This window comes from Erigeron canadensis, chromosome 4 (genome assembly GCF_010389155.1).
Source record: "Erigeron canadensis isolate Cc75 chromosome 4, C_canadensis_v1, whole genome shotgun sequence".
Taxonomy (NCBI): domain Eukaryota; kingdom Viridiplantae; phylum Streptophyta; class Magnoliopsida; order Asterales; family Asteraceae; genus Erigeron; species Erigeron canadensis.
The window spans coordinates 43762717-43786098 of record NC_057764.1 but is presented as its reverse complement, the minus strand read 5'-3'; the positions used below and the strand labels follow the sequence as shown (position 1 = coordinate 43786098).

Below are 23382 nucleotides of genomic sequence, written 5' to 3'. Positions count from 1 at the left end.
AATCGTTTTAGCTATATGGTGCAAAAAACAAATGAAAACATATAGCAACAGTTATACTTCAGAAACATAAGCAAAAAAAAACTAATTAAGAAACAAATCGAAAACAAAAACATAAATTATAACAACCGTTTACATAATTATATGCCATGCAGCAAAGAATACATAAAAAAAAATACTAACCATATACTAATTGTAAAAGTAAAAGATAATGAAAATCTACCCATTTTAGTTAAAAGCATAATCTAAATAAAAATTAAAATAAATGACCAAAAACACAACAAAATATTAAAAAGTTTAACTCGAAAATAAAAGCTAAAAACCAAAAGCCAAGACGAAAAGAAATGAGAATACCTAGCCAGTAGGTTAATAAGTTCTTGCTAACAACAAGTGTTAGATCCTTGTCAATTAATGACGATACACTACCTTACATGTTTTACAATACCTAACATGCAATACAGTATTGTAAAGTATAACACTATAAAATAAATTTTATGTTCTATATCCAAAAACTAGTGATGTACACCATTTATAACAATTATAAAGTTCATAATTGGGGCATTTGGCTATATTTACTCATATATACAAATATACAATACTCTTTAATATGTTGCAATTAATATGTAGCTAGCCAGTTAGGTAAGATTGGAGAACTCGTGACTCAGACTCCACTTGGCCGGGGGGGGGGGGGGGGGAGTTAGGAGTGTTTGGAGAATCGGACTCAACTCAGCGAGAGGGAAAAACTCGTGACTCGGACTCGACCCGGCGAGATGCGGAGTCAGAAGTTTATTTTGGGTATTCGTCTGACTCGGGAAATTTAACAACCTTGCAGGCTTGCATCTAGGTACTTGTTTGATTAGTGATTCCGAGACTTTTATGTGACCCCGACCTATTTTTATTGATCTAGCGTCATGTTACTAACCTTTTCTTTTTTACTTTTATGTGCACAACATGCATGTCAATCAATTGGATCAAATAGAAATAATTAATACATCCTGATTTTGCTTTTAAAGAAAGGATACCCCAGATTGCTTAATTAATGTATAAAATTTAAGATCAAGCTGGGAGAAGCACTTTCAGGCGCATGTCACCTTTGGGAGCGTTCGCCGGTAACCATCACGACAACATAAAAAGGGAGTGAGGTTGACTGAATCCAATCCATAAACTCGGAAACGAAACTCAGTTCGTACCCTCTAGTTGAAGTATCGGGCCCCTTTTTTGTTGCCTAGGTTACACTTTCGGAATACCCCATAAGGGAATTTTTCTCTACTCCTCCCCAATCTTCACTTTACGCCACTATTAAAAGTGGAATTATATTATTACCCTCCAATTTCGATTTTTTCAGCCAATGATGGTCAGTCCAACTGGTTAACGGTACTCCCGATTTTAGCGAAATTCATGAGTTTAATCCTTAGGGATGAGAAGCCTTGGGTTTTTAATTTCCTTCCAAATACTTGTAACGGTTCATGATCAACATTTCGTTGTCTAGGGTACGTGCAAGTCTTTGCTATTATACGATGAGATTTCTTGATATCGTATGCCGACTGAATGTTCGAGAAAAAAAAAATCAATTTTCTCTAATTTTGATTAAACTTTACGGAAATTATAAATAAGGGTGAAAGGTATTATTTTTCTTTTTCAAACTTTTAATGAGGTATATGTTCTAAAAACAATAATGAAGTGTATGCTCTAATTACAATATAATAAAGAAATGTCTTTATAATAAAATTAATTAAAAAATGTCATACTATGATAAGTTTAATTTAATTGAGGTGTTAGTTAATTCATTTTATTGTAAACGGGTTTTTCTTAAGTCCTATTGTCTATTGATAACCGCCATCAAGTGTGGTTTTAGGTTGTTTATGAATAACACGTTGGCAATTATATTTATGTGTTGTGTGAGATAAAAACTTTAAATGTAATTCTTATGACAGTCTATTTATTTGCTTAACTTATACTCGTATTAAGTTATCTAAAAAATAATATAAGAACAACAAGTAAAGATTAAGAACAAAATAAGAATTCAAAAACAACAATCTATACAAGTCTAATCATATATATTATTGAATAAACGACGAATACATAGTCGATATTACAACTTGACTTACAAGCAAGTAAATAAAATTATAATTGTTAAGTTTAGACTAACTAAAAACTTAAGTAATTACAAGAAATATGAAAAACACACTTTCTAAGTGACACACACTTGTGATGACAAACACAAATCTTGTAGGCGGCTATGTTGCTTTATATAGGAGACAAGTAGGGCAACACAACCTTGTTTTGATGGTGATAAGATGGTGGTTGTCGTATTCTTATTGGCTTGAAGTACTTGCTACAGATGCCCTTTGTCTTCATTACCAAATCGGGTATGAGAGAGAAACCCTTCTTTTTAATCTAATTGAACCTTTGTCATATAAGTTACATTACCATTGAAACAACCACCATGTGACTTTTGTCTCTTCTTATTTGAATTCTTTCTGCTTTGACTAACAATTTGGATAAAAATGCATTGTTGGCAAAGAGTCACCGAATTCGCTGATGGTTCGCTAATGAATTTTTATCAACGATCAAGTTTAGTCAACGAATCCTTGACTCAACAAAAATATTTTTTCGTTTATTCGTCGTCATCACAATATGTGGATGCCCTACTAGCTGTTAGGCATAATATTTAACATCTAACTATTTGGGCGACAAATAATCAACCATCAAGAAAAAAATGCAACCTTTTTGTAATTTGTCGAGGATTGTGAAACATATATGCGAGAATATGCATGGCTTTCTGATACTTAAACATCAAAAAGACCACATATAATATTTAGCCTACCAAAAAGTTGCAAATAAAAGAAAAGTACTAAACACGACGAAAGCAAAGGAAAGAATTTATCTTTCATTCTATTGTTTTTGTTTTCCCATTATCAATATTCGAGTCAATGTAAAAACTGTAGTATTTTGTGGACGTGATGGTTCTAACACAGTAAAACCCATTCCTTGTCATATAACTTTACGTGTTCGATCTTGTTAACGGCTGAAATTTTAATTTTCAACCGGTTAACATTTTTACTTATTTCATAAATATAGATATTAAATGATAAGGTAAAATGTATTAGTAATTTTGATAATATTAAAAGTTCAATATTTAAATCCTATTTTATAATATAGATAGTTCTTTAGCTTACGATATACACAATTCTATAAAAGATGTTTGCCCTAAAGGGGTGTTTAGTAGGAGGAAATCATAGAGCTAGAATGGATATGTAATAGAGAATGGAAATAGTGAGAAAGAGAATGAATATTTGGAAAGAGAATGGATTCCGTTGTTTGGTACCCACGGAAAATGAATATATATATAAATTTTTTTTTTTAAGAATAATACAATTATTACATATAACATCTTCAAAAAATAAAAAATAAAATTTGAGAATGGAGAGAATGGAATTGATTCCTCTTTCTTCTTTCTCATTCCCTTTCTTCGTCGCAAACAAATAAGGGAAGTCTTTCCCATTCCCTTTCTCCCCTTTCCATTCCATTATACCAAACACCCCATGAGTTTGTTTTCACAAATATTTCGAAACATTATGGTGATCATTTTGTTTCCATTAAAAAGTTGATTAGTTGAACAAATCTATAAGCTTAAACATAGAAGGATTGATGAGAGTTAGTGATGGTGGCGGTGATGGGTCATGGTGTCATGCAGCGGTAGCGACGGTGGTAGTAGTGGCGGTGGTAATTAATGACAGCGGCAGCGGTGGCGGTCGGTGGTGGTGTTGATGTGTATGTATGTATGAGAAAAAGAGACGCTATTGTGTGTTTGATACTTTGATGTGTTAAGAGTGCCTAAGAGTATTTCAAGATTATTTAAAAGAAATGCTTAATTTATTTAAAATGGGAGCTAGTTTGTTTTAATAGGGATTTTTGTACAGCACTCGCGCAATGCGTAGGTGGTCATGGCGGCGGTTGTGTGGTGGTGGAGCGACTGTTGGTGGTAAAGATGACGTCGAGTGGTGTAAATAATTAATGTAAAAGTGATGATTGATTTAAAGGATAATGTGAATATTTTAGAAGATAAAAGATTGAAAGTGTAATTTAATCATTAAAAGTATTTTAACCAATTATTTTTATGTAATTTTTAATAAGAAGGTGGTTTTTTTAATAATACAGTATAAAAGTATCAATATATAAAAAATAACCTTGTATATATTTTTTTTTAAAGGTGAATTTCGCTGAAAACTTCGTGTCGCAATTCAACAGCGAGAGGTCTAGCATACGTTGTCTTAACTGATCCATGTTAGAGAGCTCGCTCGAAATAGAAATGCTTATTTCAAATACCCGATTTGAGGGGGGGGGACCCCATACTAATCCGCTCGAAGGCACGACGATTAATAGGAGTAAACCATGTCCCTTCAGACTTGAACTTCGGTAAACCCAAGCCAAGACCTCATAAAAGGACTTCCTTATGTTCTTCCAAAAGCTTGAACACAAAACCTTATAATCTATAAGAAGATAGTTTTTCAACCATTGAGCTAATTTTCAAAGACATCAAGTAACCTTATCACTATACTCGAATTATTTAATATCCATGTGATGTGGTTCCGCAAGTTTTTAGAAAAGGATCCGGCTGGCATTCACAATGCTTCGAAGTCAACTCTTTCTAATGTCAAAATTCTTTTCTTGCTGTCTTTTATGTTTCTCGCGTGCTCTATCTCTTGGTTGATTTCTCAAACCAAAATGTATTATTTGAATGCATACAATTATACAAATTTAACTTTCGGCCAATAATTAAAGAAGCTTGGGAATCTCTATCTATAATATATTAAGAGTTCAACTTTACGCATGCAGTAATTAACATTTAATTATTTTTTTCTTATAGCTAGATCACTAATTTATGTCTTATATATATATATATATGGGAAAAGTGAATATAAGGTTGTCTGACACCTAAGCTTAGGTGTGGAACTCCTCATATATTAATATTTTATTATTTATTTTTCAATGAATAAATACATGGGTCCCCATAGTTTTTATGGATTAAAAAAACAATATGTGAGTGTTCCACACCTAAGCTTAGATACTCGACAACCTTATATTCTCATCCCCCTATCTATACTTTCATACTTCTATACTATTATATATACTTATATACTATTATATAAAAATTATACACCTATGTTGAAAAGTTTACAACTTTGAGACATGCGAAATTACCATTTTACCCTTAATTAATTAACTTACACAATTATTATATAATCTTTTATAATATATATATATATATTCACTATCCCTAATTTCAAATATTTTTGTATCAATTTTTTACACCACTTGACGACGATGCCATCACCATCCATCGACGTCACCACATCGCAACTAATATCATCGTCACCGCATTGCGCGGGTACCATGCTCGTATATATATATATATATATTATGTACAACCGCAGTACGCATAATTGAGTACTTTACCATTGAAAATCATGGGGTATTTATGGTTGTTTATAAAGTGTAAGTGCTAAAATGTAATTGTTTCAACTTTTTTTTTTGCCTTCGCAGTACTCATGTTTGAGTACAATCCACAGTACCCATCATTTTTCCATAAAGTAATTAACATTTATTATGACAAATCGTATTTACTTTTACTTTCTGATCAGTGATCACTTAAACTAAAGGAAAGAAATTACCCATATATACTCTTGTATAAATTTTTTAGAGATTAACTATTATAAAATAAATGTTAACATACTTAATTTCGCTCAGAATACGTGAAAAATCTGCAAAAAAGAAGTAAGTTACAACATATGTAATTTGACTTTAAAAAGCTAATTTTAAAGTAGATCAGGTAACGCTATGTAGTTACTTTGCAATTAATGAAATTAAAAAGATGTTATATTGCATTGATTTTCAAAGATTGTGAGCATGTCACTTATGATTTTATATGTGAAAGTAGATTACTATCGTTGCACTTTACATAGTAGATTATTGTTATGTATTATAATAATAATAATACTATATCTATTGTATCAATATATTTGACAAAACACCCAAATATAATGAAATCAAAACTATATATTGTTAATCAAACTTTATATATATATATATATAGTTCGAAATGTCTTAATTTTTTAAACTTGTCTTTTGTGGTATACTGGTATATATGTGACGGCCATTTTATAATACGTATGTATATGTTTAATTGTGTTTTAAATTTAGGAAGAAATTTTTTTTGAACATTTGACCTTGTGATTAATCATTAATGAAGAAAACTATTTTCTAAGCATGATAATATTTTATTCAAAAACCTTTTAGGTACGTAGATATAGAATCTTCCTTTTCTTATCAAATTTTAAAAAAAATTGTCTAATCGACCGCGTTTAATTAGATTAGGAAAACAAATTGAACTCCATACGAAAGAAAATATAAACACAAATAGAAATAGAAAAAAAATAAAATAAAATAAAAAGGATAGAGACTCGAACCCAAGCTATTTTCTTTTTAAAGGTGAATTTCGCTTGGGAACTTCGTGTTGCGATTTGACAGCGGGAAGTCTAATATACGTTGTCTTAACCGGGTCTGCGTTAGAGAGCTCCCTCAAAGTAGAAATGTCTATTTCAAATACCCGATAAGGGAAAACCCTACTAATCCGCCCGAAAGCACGACGATCAACTTGGGTAAATCCTGTCTCCTCATACTTGAACCTGGGTATACCCAAACCAATCCTTCATAGAAAGACTTTCTATGTACTTTCCAATTCTTGAACCCAAGACCTCCTGCTTATAAGGCAGGTGCTCAACCACTTGAGTTAGCTAGAAAGTAAACCCAAGCTAGTTAGTATATGTCAGTTCAAAAAAATCTATAACTTGATTAAATTAAGTAGTCGGGGGCCTTGTCTAGAAAAACATAGATTAAAGGTTCGATTTTTATTTCTAACAAAGTTAGAGATCCTTTTTTATTTTTATCATAAACTAAAAGCATACCAAAAATAAAATAAAATAAATAAAACTTATAAACAAATTAATTTATATAGTTGAACGATAGAAAAAATACTTAATACTTGAGGGTCTCTACTCTCTATGGACATTATGTATACTTTTATACTACTCGTATTATATTATATAAATAAATTACCCTTCTCTTTTTTAAGCAATTAAGATTTCAAAATGACCATATTATCTTTTTTTTTATTTACTAATTTACACATTTTCAATCTATATACCTATAATATCATTAATGAAATAACTTACAACAGATCCTTTAATTTTTAAGTAAACATTCTCTTACATCAATTAAATTTCTATTTACCACCATCGCTACCACCATTATTGTCGTCACTACACTGCCATTGTTATCACCATCGCCGTCGTATCGAGCGGACATGCATCTAATAAAATTAAATTGTAATTAAAACTTTAAGAACAAATATATTTGACTCTTATTAAATTTAACTTTTACGGGTAGTTATTAATGACTTTTATGTTAGACAATCTTTAAATTAATATGTAAATAAATAAAACAAATCTTCCAAAATAACATTTGTCGTTCTTGTGCATTTTGTAATTAATTCTAAAGCATAACCTAACTGTAACTAATTCTATAATCCATTTTGGAAAGTTTGCAAGCTGAGCACAATACATTTTACAAAGTTGAATATGCTTTTAGTGCCACAATATTATATATACTACTCATTTCTAAACTAATATAATTCAACTCTTATATAGACCCTCATAAACAATGGGTGAATGTTCCCCACCTTGTTCCTTCGCCTTGTTTTTTTATTGTCAAAAATTGAAAAGGCTTATAAATATAATTCAATTCGCTTGTTTAATTAATCGTAACACTACTCCAGACAATAGAAATCAATAAAATAGCTGCCAATTCAATAAAATGGGTTCTCAAGCACCTCTTCGACTTCCCAGCATAGATTTCTCCAAAACAAACAAACAAAACCGAGGAACCCTCATTTGGGAGTCCACGAAAACCCAAGTTTTCGAAGCCCTCCAAGAATTCGGTTGTTTTGAAGCCTCTTTTGATGGAATTTCACCTGATGTTCGAAAGTCTGTGTTTTCTTCCTTGAAGCAGCTATTCGACCTCCCTTTGGAGACGAAAGTGAAAAACTTGACAGAGAAACTCTATAATGGTTACATCGGGCAAGCTAAAGAGGTTCCCATCTTCGAGAGCATGGGAATTGAGGAGCCTGAAAGCTTTGCTAATCTCATGTGGCCTGATCAAGGCAACCCTGAATTTACGTAAGTCAATTACTTACTTAACTTAATTGAGAATTAATTTAATTTGCCAGCCTTTCTCATCCATGCATCCACGAAAACACAGCTAGCTAGCCTGACAGTTGAGTAATATATACTCCACATAACATAACATATATATATATATGAGATTCAATTCAATTCGCTTTTATAACATTTCAATTCTACGTATTTTACTTTGCCATCTAGCTACTCGTATAGTTAAAAAGTAATTAACTTCTCACTAGCTAATAACAAAACATACAATTCAGTACTCTTTAGAAGAAAACGTTACGGCGTATTAATTTTAATACTTTGTATATATTTATGAGAAATTCATATATATTCTATAATCAAAATCATTTGCAAATATGAGATTATTGTATACTAGAATTGATATAATGAAACGTTGACTTTTTTTTTTTAATTGTGAGGCAATTAATTATATACTCTACATGAGAACTACACATAAGCAAATTAAAGCCATATAATTTCACTCCATTCTTTACTCTACATCTTAGCTAGAGTTTCCTCGAGAGTAGGGTGGGGAAAAATGGTAAAAAAAGATTTTTACATATTTTAATTTGTGAAATATTACAAATTTTTATTTTGATGGGCGGTTGTTCAACTTTACGTACAGAAGCAACATACAATTTTACACAGAGAAGTTGAAGGAGCTAGACGAGATTGTAAGAACGATGGTCCTAGAAAGTTTGAACTTGGAGAAATACATAGAGGAACACATGGACCTAACAAGTTACCTTGTTAGGGTAATGAAATATCGATCTCCCAAAAAAGATGAATCCAATGTGGGACTACTTAGTCATGCCGATAAGAATATAGTGACAATTTTGCATCAAAATGAAGTTGAAGGGCTGGAGGTGCAAAATAGAGATGGGGAATGGTTCAAAGTGAAATTCTCAACAAACAGTTTTGTAGTTATGGTGGGAGAAAGCTTCAAAGTAAGTTTTGATTCATACTACTTAAACTTCATATTTTTGTTCCAAACAATCATCACACTATCACATAACATAATGCTCATATAATTAACTTGTAAAAATGTCTCATATTTGGGTGTTCATGAATTAATTAATGATATATATTTTGATAATTGTAGGTATGGACGAACGGAAGATTAAATGCCACAACTCACAAGGTCGTGATGAGCGGAGTAAAAGATAGGTTTTCAATCGGTGTGTTTTCGGTGCCGAAATTGGAAAAACTCATAAAAGCACCTGAAGAAATGGTGGATGAAGAACATCCATTACTTTTCAAGCCTTTCTATTTCGGGGAGTTTATCAAATTCTTTTACACGGAAGAAAATGTCAACGATAAGTTTGCTTTAGAGAAGTATTGTGGTGTGTCAACTCCAACATTGTAATTGTAACTATATTTATCCGTGTGTATATTCTGATTGTTTGTATAATACCATTTATTTAATTTACTGCATGTATTGATTAGTGTGTAATTTTGTTTATCCGTAAAGAAGCGAAGGTTATCGTAACTGTTTCGAAATCATGATAAGAAAAATCTTCTATTTTAAGAAAAGAAAAAATATATATATAACTATTACTAATACTCGTACGATGTACGGTAGTTATATGGATTGTATCATGAAGAAATATAAATATGCATCATAGGCTCTTACATGATTCGTGAGTACGAAATAAATTGTGGTTAAAGTAAACCGATGATCGAAAATAAGTTATAATAAACGGTATTGATAAATATAATATATGTTTAGTTAAAGTTTTGGATTTACATTAAATTTTTACAATCACATCAAAATCGAAACTTGTAAACATAGTGGATGACGGTAAATAACCTTGCAATTTCGGATCGTAAACTTCAATTCTTGAAGTATTCATGCTAATAACTTATTATGAGTAATATAATTGATAGGAAATCAAGAATCAAGAAAGAAAAAAAGACAGTTTTATTAATGAGAAAATGATCAATTATATATGGTTATAATGTGTTTTGTATCTATAAGTTAACAATTAGAGTTTAATTATAAGTCTAATAAAGAAATTGAATACATATTATTAAAAAAACTAATTTATAATATATATAATTAATTAAAAGGACACGTGTCGATCAAGGATTACGCCACATGTCATTTTAAAATTTTCTCAATCCTGTTTTAGTTTAATACAGTGGATATGAAAATATTAAATTTATTGTCAAAAAATAAGATTGGTGATTGAAATATTTATGGTAATAATGAATAAATATAATTTTTAATATAAGAGTCATAATTATATTAGGAATCTATATCTATATCAATTAAATAAATAAAAGTTTTAGTTGTATATGGAATCTAAAATCTAAAAAATATATAAATAAATGATTTAAACTGACACGTGTCGCTTAAGAAACACGCCACGTATCGTGAGAACCACTAGTTTCCTCTCTCTTTCTTCTTTTTTTTGTGGTTTTTTATTTTTATTTTTCTTTTTTTGAAACTTTTTTTGTTTTTTATTTTCTTTTAACAAAAACTCATTCCAGGAAAAAAATTTTAAAAAATTTTTTTTTTTGTAAAAAATCATATGGGTTACGTGTTAAGAAAACATATGAATACGGTACTGACGTTTCCCTACATCTGTTCTAAAGGGGTTGTCACCAGACGCATATGAGAATGATATGAATTTGATGGGCGGCGATCCAAGAGATGGTAACGGTTGTTACGGTACGCCGGTACGGGCGTAGCCCTGAATTTTAAGGGCAAAAACTCTTAGAGATAATTTTTCAATAGTTCTCACGGTTCCCACCATATATGTTGGTTCTTACTTGATCCCTTCACTATATATATATATATATCTTGTGATCCCACGTTATGAGGATGACTTACCGGATATAAGTTTTATGCGGTGTGTGTTCTGGCTATCAAAATAGTACATGGATCTGAGGGTTCTCACCCATTTACCTAACAAGAAGAAAGAAAGTCACGTTTGAATACAAAAACTTAAAATGTTTTGTTTGAACAAGAAACTCATAATCTAAAAACTACGAGCATGTTGACACATAAACAAGCTTTTAGCTTTTTGGTTTTAATTTGGAGAATCTTACATTAATACTATCAACTAAAGTCATTATTAATTATTCTTTTTTGTTAAGTTTTTTCATTTTTGTATAAGTAATAATTTGTAGATATTCTGTATAACATTTTTTATATCTAAAAGAAGATCTTTTTAAATAAAGTTACTAGTCGCCATTTACCAACCATTAATTGTGAGCTGTTTGGTTCTCAAATATATATAGTCCTATGTAAATGTTAATGTTAAAAGCCCAGAACCCATGCCTTAGATAAGGGCATATGGCTGAGCATGACTCTATGGACCAGAGAGTCAAACGGACTACAGCCAAGCCCAAATGGATGGAAGACTATTTATTAGAAGTCCATTTTGTTTTAAAACTAAAGACGTGAGAAAATAAAAGAGAATGGAAAATTCTATGTTATCAATATTACCAACTAGATTAAACCCATGCATTGCATGGTGAATTCATTGTCGTAAATCTTTGTTAAAAATAAATAATGCATTTTTCAAATTTAAAGTGTAAGACTATAATATTATAGCAACACTGTATTAAAAATTTTAACTTACTTGTTTAAGACAGTTACCTCATTGATAATTACATTTTAATATTAATCAATATAACTGTTTCTATGATAATGTCTAAAAGGAAATGTTTGATGTGCCTGATTAATAGTGCTAAAGATGTGCCTCAAAAGAAGGTGTAACAAATGACAAATTTAATGATTAAAAAAATATATATATACTTCACAGTAACCATGTACAACCATGTAACAACAAATGAAATCCAAGAATAAAATATATAAAATATATATCTTTCATATCAACTATCAACATGAGTGCAATTTCAATGCATAAAGCATAAATTGAAAGTGTTAATTTTGAGGAAATGAATAATTTATTGAATTTGAGCAAAAACTCAAAATTGTATTTAATAACTAAATGATACAATAAGGTCTTTTAAAATTCAAATGATGAAAATAAACAATTTATCACTATATCATATTTAATTCAATGCTAAAATAGTTCGATATAATCGATATGTTAACTATTATTCTAGATAAATACTTAAGTAAATACGATTAAGTTTAAAATTTAAAACTTTATATTTATTATATAATCCTTAAATTATAGAATTGACAAATTATTTTTTTTATTTCACCTAAATGATTTCTTTATTTCACCTAAATGATTGGTGGATATAATATATTGATTTGACCATTCAATCTTGTATATGTAGTTCAGATACTAAGTGATACTTGTACTGTTGTACGTGTATGTTTTTTCTATTTCATAGCCGTTAGTCGGCGGATTCATTCATTGAGAAAACGGAGAATAGCCCCCACATTGGCCCAAGATTGTTTAATGGTATCTATAACCTACTAGCTAATTAACCCGAGTTCAACCCCGACATATTAATAAAAGTTTTATAAAAACATATCTAAAAATTACGACAGTTCAACGATACTCATAAGCTCGAAATTGTATTCCTTAAAATTAGCTTATTACCCACATAATATGCGGATAATTTAAACATCTATTATGACAAAATTATTTAGATGACTGAAATTAAAAAACTATGTATAAGTTATTAGAGTTTTTAAAAGAAAAAAAAATCTATTATGACAAAAATATTTAGATGATTAAACTTAAAAGACCATGTATAAATTATTAGAGTTTTTAAAAGAAATAAAATTTTTTTTCAAAATAACAAAAATAAAAATGAAATAAATCTTAAAAAGAAAAGTATTTATATATGACATTATAAGTAAATAAAATAAAAAAAGAAAAAAAAAATTTAAGAATGAATTTGAGGGTGATAAATAAGTTATCTATTTAAAGATAATAATGTCATAACAATCTTGTGCTAATATAAAAATTTAGGATCGGGCCCTCGTATAAAAGCTGAATAGGATCTCGGCCCATTGAGAAACAAACTAGTAACCAAGGCCCTGTTTAGTTGTAAAAACTAAAATGTAAAAATATCCTGTCTTTAGAATTTTTTTTTTTTTTTTTTAATATATGAAAAACAAAAAAATTAAAATTTGAGAACACCAGCCACTTTTCATTTTTTTAACATAAATTTAAACAACATTTGTAATCTTTGATGTTGCTATAATGTTACTTAAATTCTTAATTACCATTACCATTACCATTACAATTATTATTACCAATATATACAATCCGTAGGGGAATACTCGTTCATATCCCTCTCTCTCGTGTCATCTACGGAATGTAACAGATCCCATAATTATTATATCTTACATTATAACATCATGATACCAATAATTAATTAGATATGCTTATTGCCATTGGTGGTATCGGATTCGGTTATAACACCGCAGTAGGATTTAATGGCGCATTTAGATGACATCCCCTCCTTCGTGCTTGCATACTTCAAAAAATCCATGTTATTGAAAGGCCCGAATCGCAAATGATGTTCATTGTCAACCAACTTTTCCGGTACTTGAATAGTCTCCTTCATGAATAAGAATAGCCCCGTGGAGTACCTAACGACTTCTTTTGTTGAGGTTCTCATGGCCACTTGATGTAGCGGGGCATTAATCCTGCCGTTACTCCATGCCTTTCTAATTAAAGATTTATAGTATTAGAAATGTTAATCCTGCCGGTACCAAACAATATATTAGCGTATTATATTATTTCCGTTTCCATTTTAAATCTCAGTATATATTCACGATAACTTTAATTAAAGAAGCTAGTTGGTATATTACGTACCATGAGGGGTTCTCCGGCAACAACTATGAAAGTTGAAGAAGGTGATGGCGGCTCATGATGGATCCACTCTCCGTTTTTCATCCTAACCTCAAACCCTTTCACACCGTTGTCGTCTAAAATGCCCAAGAAACTTTTGTCTAAGTGAGGGGGAAGAGCTATTTCTGCTTCCCCCACAATGGGTGCCCGGTACTTCATGAATCTAGCCAAATACAATGACCCATTTTCAAATTGCTCATTGTCTTCTGTGATGCCATAGCTATCTAAAACCATTCTCATCATACAAAGATGTATTTCCGACAGCAATTTCATGTACTCAAGTGCACATTCACTATAAATTAAGGTCAAGATCGATATATAAACTGAAATTAATAAGGACAAATTCGCTAAAATTTCAATCAGACTGTTCATCTCATCCAGAATATTAATTTGTTTGATTAAGGTTTGGATGAACAAATAGTACACTAATACTACGTACAGTAACATTTTATATTTTGACGTACACATTCAGTCTGACCCGGCCGTTAGTTAATTATTTCTTGACCAAAAACCTATATGCATGTATAGTATGTAGTAAATTAATTAATGATATATGAGTACGTTTTAATTGGTTACCAGAAGGCGTTGTTCCCACAAGGAAAGAGGAGATCGGTGAGGCTTTGTATGGCTTCCATAGTAGCTCCATTCTCGATGCCCAAACATTCATAAAGAGGCAGCGAGGGGTACTGCCCATATCCGAAGCCGAGGATATGAGAAGTGTTCTTAATCTTTGTTTCCGTTGGTAGATCAAACAAGTCTTTAGATAGCTCAAACATGTTGAGACGTAAACCCAAAGGGACTTTGTTTGTGGATACGACAAAACAACCGTAGTCTTCAAGGGCCTGCCGGACAGCGTTCGATGTCGATAACCAGATATTAGTACCAGGGTTTAGGGTCTCTGTGTCAAAGGTTATCAAGGGAAGCGACATTCTAATTCTATACTTACAACAGAACGTCTATTCAAAATATATTGGAGTAATTTCTGTCACTAAAACATAAATATATAATAACTTATATGTTTAATTTTATTTATACTTATTAGTTTTAAAAGTTATACTCTATCAATAAAAGGACATGTGGTCCTATAATCATGATATATTTTCTTATATGGTTTTATTTTATTTTTTCTTTCACTTTGTCCTTGTTACATATTTTATAGTCTAAACTGCATTTTGTTTGTTTGTTTGCTTGTTCTATTTTTATTATTATTATTTTTTTTAAAATGTTAATACTAATTGCTCTATCACTTTCTTAAAGTTGTTTTTATATTAGGTTAAGTCACTGGAATAATAATGTACTTTTCTTCATTTACATGATTGCCCATTGAACTAGATTATTGATGTGTATTACCCATATATTTTTCAATTTTTTACATGGTTGACCAACTGCTGACCTGCTGACCTGTTATAACAGCTTAAATATTAATTTCTTATTTTTCTTTCCAAAAATTCATCTGCTATATATATGAAACACCACCACTAGGACCACTTGCCACCACCGGAACAATCCTCCACCGCTGGCAGAAAACCACTACAACAACACCATTGTCGCAACTGTCACCCCAAACAACCACCACAATCAAATGCCACCACCACCACAATCAAAATAGCAAACGATGGGTATTCCGGTGGATGGGAAACAAAGATCGAAGTGGAGATTTTATCTCTATGGAAAATACCTAGCCATCGTCTTCTTCTTATTCGAAAACCTGGGAAACCACCGTTGCTGACAATCTGCTTTTCAGGCGGTGGTGGTCAACAAATCATGTCGATCGATCTAAACAAACACCTTCTCCACCACCACTGTCAATCAATCCAGTCAATATCACTGGTGGTGGTGGTCAACATAACAAGATCGTGAAGATCCGTGGTGCTGGCAAAGGATCCACGTTCTGAGGGGTAGAGGGTTTCGATAGATTGGTTTCGATCTAAAGAATGAAAGAAATATAAAGTATAGAAACGTTGTTAATAGATAGCGAAGGGAGTTGGCCATATCTAGTAGTGGTGGTGCCTGTAATTATTAAGAGATCTGGTGGTGGTGGTGATATAAATTTGTTGAGATCTGCTACTACAAGATGTGGAAGAAGCAAATATGATCATGAGAGAGAAGCAAGAACAAGGTAACATGCTTTAATAAGTCATCAGTTGGTCAACCATGTAAAAAAATGAAAAAAGTATATAGGTGATACACATAACCCAATTCAATAAGCAATTAACCATGTAAATGAAAGAAAGTATATTGTTCATTCAGTGACTTAATCCTTTTATATTTGGCTATATGTTGTATGGTATTGATAATCGGTTTGGGTTGTAAGTGCCTAGCTAGTAAGTTTTAATCTTTTTGTGGCGTTGTTTCAACTCAAGCAATTGAATTCACCATTTATGTCTTCAAACTTAAGTTTATACTTATTAGTTCTAAAAGTTATACTCTATCAATAAAAGGACATGTGGTCCTATAATCATGATATATTTTCTTATATGGTTTTCTTCTATTTTTTCTTTCACTTTGTCCTTGTTACATATTTTATAGCTAAACTGCATTTTGTTTGCTTGTTCTATTTTTAATATTTTTTTTTTAAATGTTAATACTAATTACTCATCACTTTCTTAAAGCTGTTTTTATATTAGGTTAAGTCACTGAATAAATAATGTATTTTTTCTTATTTACATAGTTGCCTATTGAGCTGGATTATTGATGTGTATCACCCATATACTTTTCAATTTTTTATATGGTTGACCAACTGCTGACCTGTTATAACAGCTTAAATATTAATTTCTTATTTTTTTTTCCAAAAATTCATCTGCTATATGAAACACCACCACTAGGACCACTTGCCACCATCGGAACAATCCTCCACCGCTGGCAGAAAACCACTACAACAACACCATTGTCGCAACTGTCACCCCAAACAACCACCACAATCAAATGCCGCCACCACCACAATCAAAATAGCAAACGATGGGTATTCCGGTGGATGGGAAACAAAGATCGAAGTGGAGATTTTATCTCTATGGAAAATACCTAGCCATCATCTTCTTCTTATTCGAAATCCTGGGAAACCACCGTTGCTGACAATCTGCTTTTCAGGCGGTGGTGGCCAACAAATCATGTCGATCGATCTAAACAAACACCTTCTCCACCACCACTGTCAATAAATCCAGTCATTATCACTGGTGGTGGTGGTCAACAAAACAAGATCCGTGAAGATCCGTGGTGCTGGCAAAGGATTTAGATTCTGAGGGGTAGGAGGTCTCGACAGATCGGTTTCGATCTACAGAATGAAAGAAATATAAAGTATAGAAACGTTGTTAATAGATAGCGAAGGGAGTTGGCCATATCTAGTGCTGGTGGTGCCTGTAATTATTAAGAGATCTGGTGGTGGTGGTGATATAAATTTGTTGAGATCTACTACTACAAGATGTGGAAGAAGCAGATATGATCATGAGAGAGAAGCAAGAAGAAGGTAACCTGCTTTAATAAGTCATCAGGTCATCAATTGGTCTAACAATGTAAAAAAAATGAAAAAGTATATAAGTGATACACATCAATTACCCAATTCAATAGACAACCATGTAAATGAAAGAAAGTACATTGTTATTTCAGTGACTTAACCCTTTTATATTTTGCTATATGCTGTGTGGTACAATGTTTTTAAACCGGCCGGTCGGACCGGTTTGACCGCGGTCTGACCGGATTTTTCAAGACTTCCGGTCTAACCGACCCCGGTTTAATGGTGGAAATTGAACCGGACTGAACCGTGCACCGGACCGTTATCGAACCGCTATGAACCGGGTCAAACAAAGTCAACGTCTTTTTTATGTTGTTTTCCTTCTATTTTTTGGGGGAAAAAAGATCCAAACCTTACGTTTAGAATGAATTCATCCTATTTAGAGTAGATCGCAACATCCACTGCAAGATCAACCTTCGTCACTTATTATTATTATTATTATTATTATTATTATTATTATTATTATTATTATTATTATTATTATTATTATTAGATTGAAGAAGATGAAACTGAATTTTTTTAGATTTATGAAATGGGGAAGATTTTGGTTAGAGATTTAGAAAAATGGATTGAATGAAATAGGAGAACTAAATCGATGATGATTCATGTTTGAAAAATGAATTGAAGTTATAACGTGAGGGATAAAAAAAGAGGAACTTATATTGTTGATTTTGAGTGGGGTAACAAGAAGCCATTACTACTGATGCAGGAATGAGAATGCTGAATAATGAGCTTATTTGTGGACTTTCTTATAGAAAATTAACTTGTATTTTCCAAAGTGGTCTTATGTGAGAATTAGTCAAATTTTATATATGTACTCGCATCTTAATTTGAATATGGCCAAGACTAAATAGAAAATAGAAAAAATGATTATTGATGTTGGATGACATTTGAATGTGTTTAAACTTATAATAGAACTTGTTAATCATGTGTTTTGTGTTAGACTTTGGTTTATTATTAATTAATACTTGAACTTTAATATTACTAAATTTATGTTATATTTTAACTAGAAATCTTATGGTATTACTTGGAAAAATGTATATTTAGTCAAAACCCGGTCGAACTACGGTCCGACCGATCCGACCGGTCTGACCAGTGAATTTTTGTGAGTCCGGTTCAGTGTCTGGTCCGGTTTTCAAAACATTGGTGTGGTATTGATAACCGGTTTGGGTTGTAAGTGCCTAGCTAGTAAGTTTTAATCTTTTTGTGGCGTTGTTTCAACTCAAGCAATTGAATTCACCGTTTATGTCTTCAAACTTAAGTTTAAAAGTTTGTGATTCAGTGGCCAGTGTGGTTTTGGGACATGTTATAAACTTGGGGCCGTCATTATTTGCTTAGACGGTTCAAGATCGTGTTCAAGTTTTGTTGGATGAATTGGTATGTGGCAAAGTCAAATGGTTCACACTTTTGGTCTTTTAGTTGGTCCATGTGGGTTGAAATATGATTGTTTTAGTTTGGTTACAAGTTTCATGATAGATGAACGTATATCTAAGATCTAATTGTTTTGTTTTGATTATAGATATTGTTATTGTAATTTCCATATCCTTTATTGACTATTGACTTATTGATTACGTTTGTATTAAAAGGAAAAATAATTTCTGCAATTAAGATAACCATGTTATTGTACCCGATGAGTAGGCCTAAGAAAGTGAGTGTTAATTTAATCAAAGTTATACAAATGCGCATCGATATCAAGATCTGGTACCACACGAGTCATTATTTATAGATGGGATATATATTACGAGTACTAGTATATCATTAGTTAATTCATAGTTGATGCTTTCAGCCATCGTACTGAATGATGTTGCAAGATTGATTTGATATGGTTAGCGTATCCGCAAATAATATCTCCATTACTTATTACTTTGTCATTTGATTTTCTTGATTGATGGGGATATATATATATATAATCAATATGATATCGATATATTTGATGCCTATTATATGTATGAGACGTGATCGGACAAAACTTTTTTGTCATACGTACAAAAATGTATCACACAACCTGCAGGTAATTAATAAAATTTTGCTAGTTTTTTACTTCTCTCATTAGGCCCAACCCAAGCAGATGAAGCCTGAAGGTATTTATAATAGTAAAAGCCCAAAAGATGTTATACTGTATATGTTTTGATCAGTTTCTCAGTTTTTTTTCACACAAAATCAGAATTAATTAATTTCCATAATCCTTTATAAACAATTACCGTACGTAATTACGTTAATTACATGAGCTAAAATGCTTATCTAAGTACGTACGTACTTGTCAAGTGTAGATGTTATTTTATGAGATGATTTATGAATATCTTGAACCGATGTCGTCATTGATCACACAATCACAGCAAAACTCAATTACCTCAAGCCAGATCGATCAATATGAATGAAATGCACACATACACCATAAAAAGTTTATATATATATACACATCAGCAAGCATTAGATACTAGCTTGTTATTATACCAAAAATATGTGGACATATATAATTTTCAGGGATAGATATACTTAAACACCACAAAAGTCTTCAAGGATGTTCTGTGATCTCCTGCCCGTTTCCGTTGCATAGAAATTCAGGAGATCAACGTGTTCAAATGGCTTGAATTTAAGAGGGTGTTGATCGTCCACAAACTCTTCCGGTACTTGCACCTTCTTACTCAAGAAGGAGAAGAGTGCAATGGTATATCTTGTTTCTTTGCCTTTCTTATCCAATAATAATGTAACTTTGTGATTTGGCGAAAGCACTCTATTGTTACTCCAAGCCTGCAGCCAACAAATATATGTTAACTATATATTTAGAGCTAACCTAGCTAGATTCGATCGAGTATAAACTAAACACGCGTGCGTGTTCCTGATCACGTACCTTGCAAGCGTCACCTGCCATGACCACAAATGAAGAAGGTGGGAATTCTACAGAAATCCATTCTTCGTTTCTTGTTTTTATTTCCAAGCCGGACACCTGATTCTGGTGAAGTATGGTGATGAAGCTTTTATCTGTATGACAAGGAAAAGCCATTGTGGCTTCATCAACCTCTGGTGCTCGGTATTTCAGATAGCGTAGAAGATAGGTAGTTGAGTCGATATGAGAGTCAGCATATTGCTTCCCCACACCGTAGCTTTCAAACAGCATCCGTATCACCATATGGTCCAGTTTTGCCACTGCCCTTGAAAATGTAATACAAGTTTCCCTACAAAAGTAATTAATTAATACTCATATATCAAAGTTATGATTGATATTAATAAATAGAATGTGCTTCGATCTTACACGTACGGAACGATATATAGGCACTTATGTGTATACATATACGTACTGATGGATCACCTGAAGGAAGGATTTCCATCGGGCCACATGATATCTGTGAAGCTTTGAACACCTTCAAGCTCGGTTGCATAATCGATTCCTAAGCCTTCATGAAGTGGAACAAAGGGAATCTGCCCTACATATCCATGGTAGGGCTTTTCAACGATGTTTTTGATCTTGGTTTCGGTTGGGAGATTGAACAGCTCCTCTGCGGCTTGGAACACGGACTCTTCAACTGTGGATGAAATTCCGTCGTAGAGTGCTATGAAACAACCGTGGTTTTCAAGGGCAGCCCTGATGGCATCACATGTGGAGGACCAAGCACTTGTGTCTGGCTGCTTTAGGTTGTCTTTTGTCAAGTCCACTACAAGAAGTTTAGGCAAGGTTAGTGAGCCCATGGTACGTGGTCTAGTTTAATTTGGTGGGAAAACAGCGCGCTAGCTGATTATTTATGTTGGTTACTTTGTATATATATAGCCTTACATCCAAACATTATAATTTATTACAAGTTTATAGATAATGCGTGACTAAACCTTATAAGATATTAAGATAAGTACTACTGTATTAATTTTCACATAGAGAATTCAAGTAATCATGGGTATCTACACATTTTTTTTAATTTTTTTTTTGGAACGGCATGGGTAAAACATTAATCTTGACTCGTTTAATTTTTATTCGTTGAATGGAAGTGTGAATACTTTTGCTTAAAGACACAAGCAGTCACATTTCCAAAAAATTAAACTAACTAATAAAACTGTTAATCATATGCATCGATGATTCAAGTGATGAGATATTCAAATTTTACTCATGATACAAATTAAGGTTCGAATCTTATCAAGTGTCAATCACACTTTATTAATTAATGATCAGTTTTTAAGGGGAGCATAATGGGGTTTTAATTTCCATTACCATTGGTACCGAGATCCGATTTAGAGACATCAGCTGTCAAGTTAAGATCTCATCATTTGACGATGAGAGAGTTTATTTATATTCAAAAGTCATTGGTTAAAAAAGAAACAACAACAAAAAAATTAATGTACAAAACTCACATAGGGATTTTTTTCATATTTAACGAGTTTCCCCCTGAATTGGTATATTGGCATTATATTGCCTAGTGAGGATATGATCGGGTGGCACTCTGGTGGCACGATAATACTACAGTGGTCCGTCAGTGATCTAAATTTGCCGTTTAAAAAAAAAAGAAACAACAAATAAAATTAACGTACAATATAATCAATCACCGTTCAAATAGACAATATAATCAATCAAAATCAATGTCTCTAGTAACACATGAATGATGTTTTGTAATCTAATTTATTGATATGATTAAAATTAATGTCCCTAGTTAGTAGTAACACATGAATGATGTACGATGAAAATCAATGTCCCTAGTAACACATGAATGATGTTTATGATGTACGTATAATCTAATTTATTGATATGATATTGATTCAAATAACAACGTGAGTTTTAAAATACATCTACTTGGTTCCAACACATATATATATATATATATATCAGATTGTTCTTATTTTAAAACTGTTTTTATTTGATTGTCTCCTTTTATATATATATATATATATATATATACTTTTTTATTTCCCATTCTGAACGGATTGGGGAAGTACTTAAATAAAACGATATTTTTCTACTTGATTAGAATATAATATTTTTTTGTACCCATTTTCTTTGGTCTCCTTTACAAAAATGATTCGAAGACTGAAAGTTACGGAAAACAACGTGTAATTATTTCAATCTATCGTCTACTCCAAACTATTCATAACACTTTTAATTAATATTTATGCCAAATAGTGTGAAAGGTCCACGGGACTATACTATCAGCTATGGAATTGGAATCTAGTTAAGTTATTTATATATATATTTTTTTTGAGTAGTGATATATCAACCTAATATTAACTTAAAATTTTTATTATGTAACAAGTGTAATTCATTCATTCTTTCTTTTAATCACTCCATTTAATTATGTTAAATATCATTATCATATTATTAGGTTGATCTTTTAGGTTGAAAAATTATTTTTTTCCTAACCATTCAGACATCAAAAATGCAAATAAAATAAGAAAAGGCCAAATGTGTGGAAGTTAATTTGTCCCCTCAATTATTAAAAAAAAAATATATAAAATAGTTTATCTTGTTTTGGGTTATATAGTTTGGGTTGGACTTGGAGTTGGAGGAGATTTACACTGTTTGGGCTATTAGTGAATAGTGAGCTCTTTTTTGAGTTATCTTATCTTATCTCTGATCAATGTTATTGATTTAATCCAGTAGCAATTTTCTCTTTTTTTTTCCTTTACTCTTTAAACCCTTTCTAATCATCAAAAGAAATATTAATGTTACAAACATTGGCAGGGGTCCAGCTTTAAAACATTGGCAAGGACCCAAGGTGGTCCATCATCAAACAAAAGTTAGTCAAAATATCATCAAAATGTTATGTTTCATTAATTCTTCGACAAGCATCTTTTCTATCTCTTCTTTGATCTTTTCGACTGTTGATCACTTGCTCAATCCCGTCTTTGGCTTCCTCTTCAT

The 23382-nt window shown here is 31.7% G+C and overlaps 3 protein-coding genes across 3 annotated transcripts; 1 reads left to right on the top strand and 2 right to left on the bottom strand.

Moving 5' to 3' along the window:
* The first annotated feature begins 7846 nt into the window (after positions 1–7846).
* On the top strand, positions 7847–9712 carry LOC122598644 (probable 2-oxoglutarate-dependent dioxygenase AOP1). Its single transcript, XM_043771230.1, has 3 exons — positions 7847–8234; positions 8869–9190; positions 9346–9712. Exons 1-3 carry the CDS (start codon positions 7873–7875, stop codon positions 9607–9609), a joined length of 948 nt encoding a protein of 315 aa, XP_043627165.1. The 5' UTR covers positions 7847–7872; the 3' UTR covers positions 9610–9712.
* Positions 9713–13346: 3634 nt separating this feature from the next.
* LOC122596747 (probable inactive 2-oxoglutarate-dependent dioxygenase AOP2) lies at positions 13347–15024 on the bottom strand. The gene is made up of 3 exons (XM_043769376.1): positions 14612–15024; positions 14000–14327; positions 13347–13847 (listed from the first exon to the last, which is right to left on the bottom strand). The coding sequence occupies exons 1-3, from the start codon at positions 14962–14964 to the stop codon at positions 13557–13559; spliced, it is 972 nt and encodes a 323-aa protein (XP_043625311.1). The 5' UTR covers positions 14965–15024; the 3' UTR covers positions 13347–13556.
* A 4865-nt stretch (positions 15025–19889) lies between these two features.
* Positions 19890–21282, bottom strand: LOC122596621 (probable 2-oxoglutarate-dependent dioxygenase AOP1). The gene is made up of 3 exons (XM_043769233.1): positions 20854–21282; positions 20395–20719; positions 19890–20294 (listed from the first exon to the last, which is right to left on the bottom strand). The coding sequence occupies exons 1-3, from the start codon at positions 21228–21230 to the stop codon at positions 20040–20042; spliced, it is 957 nt and encodes a 318-aa protein (XP_043625168.1). The 5' UTR covers positions 21231–21282; the 3' UTR covers positions 19890–20039.
* Between the last annotated feature and the right edge of the window lie 2100 nt (positions 21283–23382).

Excerpts from the sequence above, each read along its gene's own strand:
- LOC122596621 (XM_043769233.1), bottom strand. The coding sequence starts at position 21,230 with ATGGGCTCACTAACCTTGCCTAAACTTCTTGTAGTGGACTTGACAAAA. Across the intron at positions 20,720-20,853 it reads GATGGAAATCCTTCCTTCAG|GGAAACTTGTATTACATTTT; the intron begins GTGATCCATCAG and ends TTACTTTTGTAG. Across the intron at positions 20,295-20,394 it reads TGGCAGGTGACGCTTGCAAG|GCTTGGAGTAACAATAGAGT; the intron begins GTACGTGATCAG and ends TGTTGGCTGCAG.
- LOC122596747 (XM_043769376.1), bottom strand. The coding sequence starts at position 14,964 with ATGTCGCTTCCCTTGATAACCTTTGACACAGAGACCCTAAACCCTGGT. Across the intron at positions 14,328-14,611 it reads TGTGGGAACAACGCCTTCTG|TGAATGTGCACTTGAGTACA; the intron begins GTAACCAATTAA and ends CTTAATTTATAG. Across the intron at positions 13,848-13,999 it reads TTGCCGGAGAACCCCTCATG|GCATGGAGTAACGGCAGGAT; the intron begins GTACGTAATATA and ends TTAATTAGAAAG.
- LOC122598644 (XM_043771230.1), top strand. The coding sequence starts at position 7,873 with ATGGGTTCTCAAGCACCTCTTCGACTTCCCAGCATAGATTTCTCCAAA. Across the intron at positions 8,235-8,868 it reads CAAGGCAACCCTGAATTTAC|AAGCAACATACAATTTTACA; the intron begins GTAAGTCAATTA and ends CTTTACGTACAG. Across the intron at positions 9,191-9,345 it reads TGGTGGGAGAAAGCTTCAAA|GTATGGACGAACGGAAGATT; the intron begins GTAAGTTTTGAT and ends TGATAATTGTAG.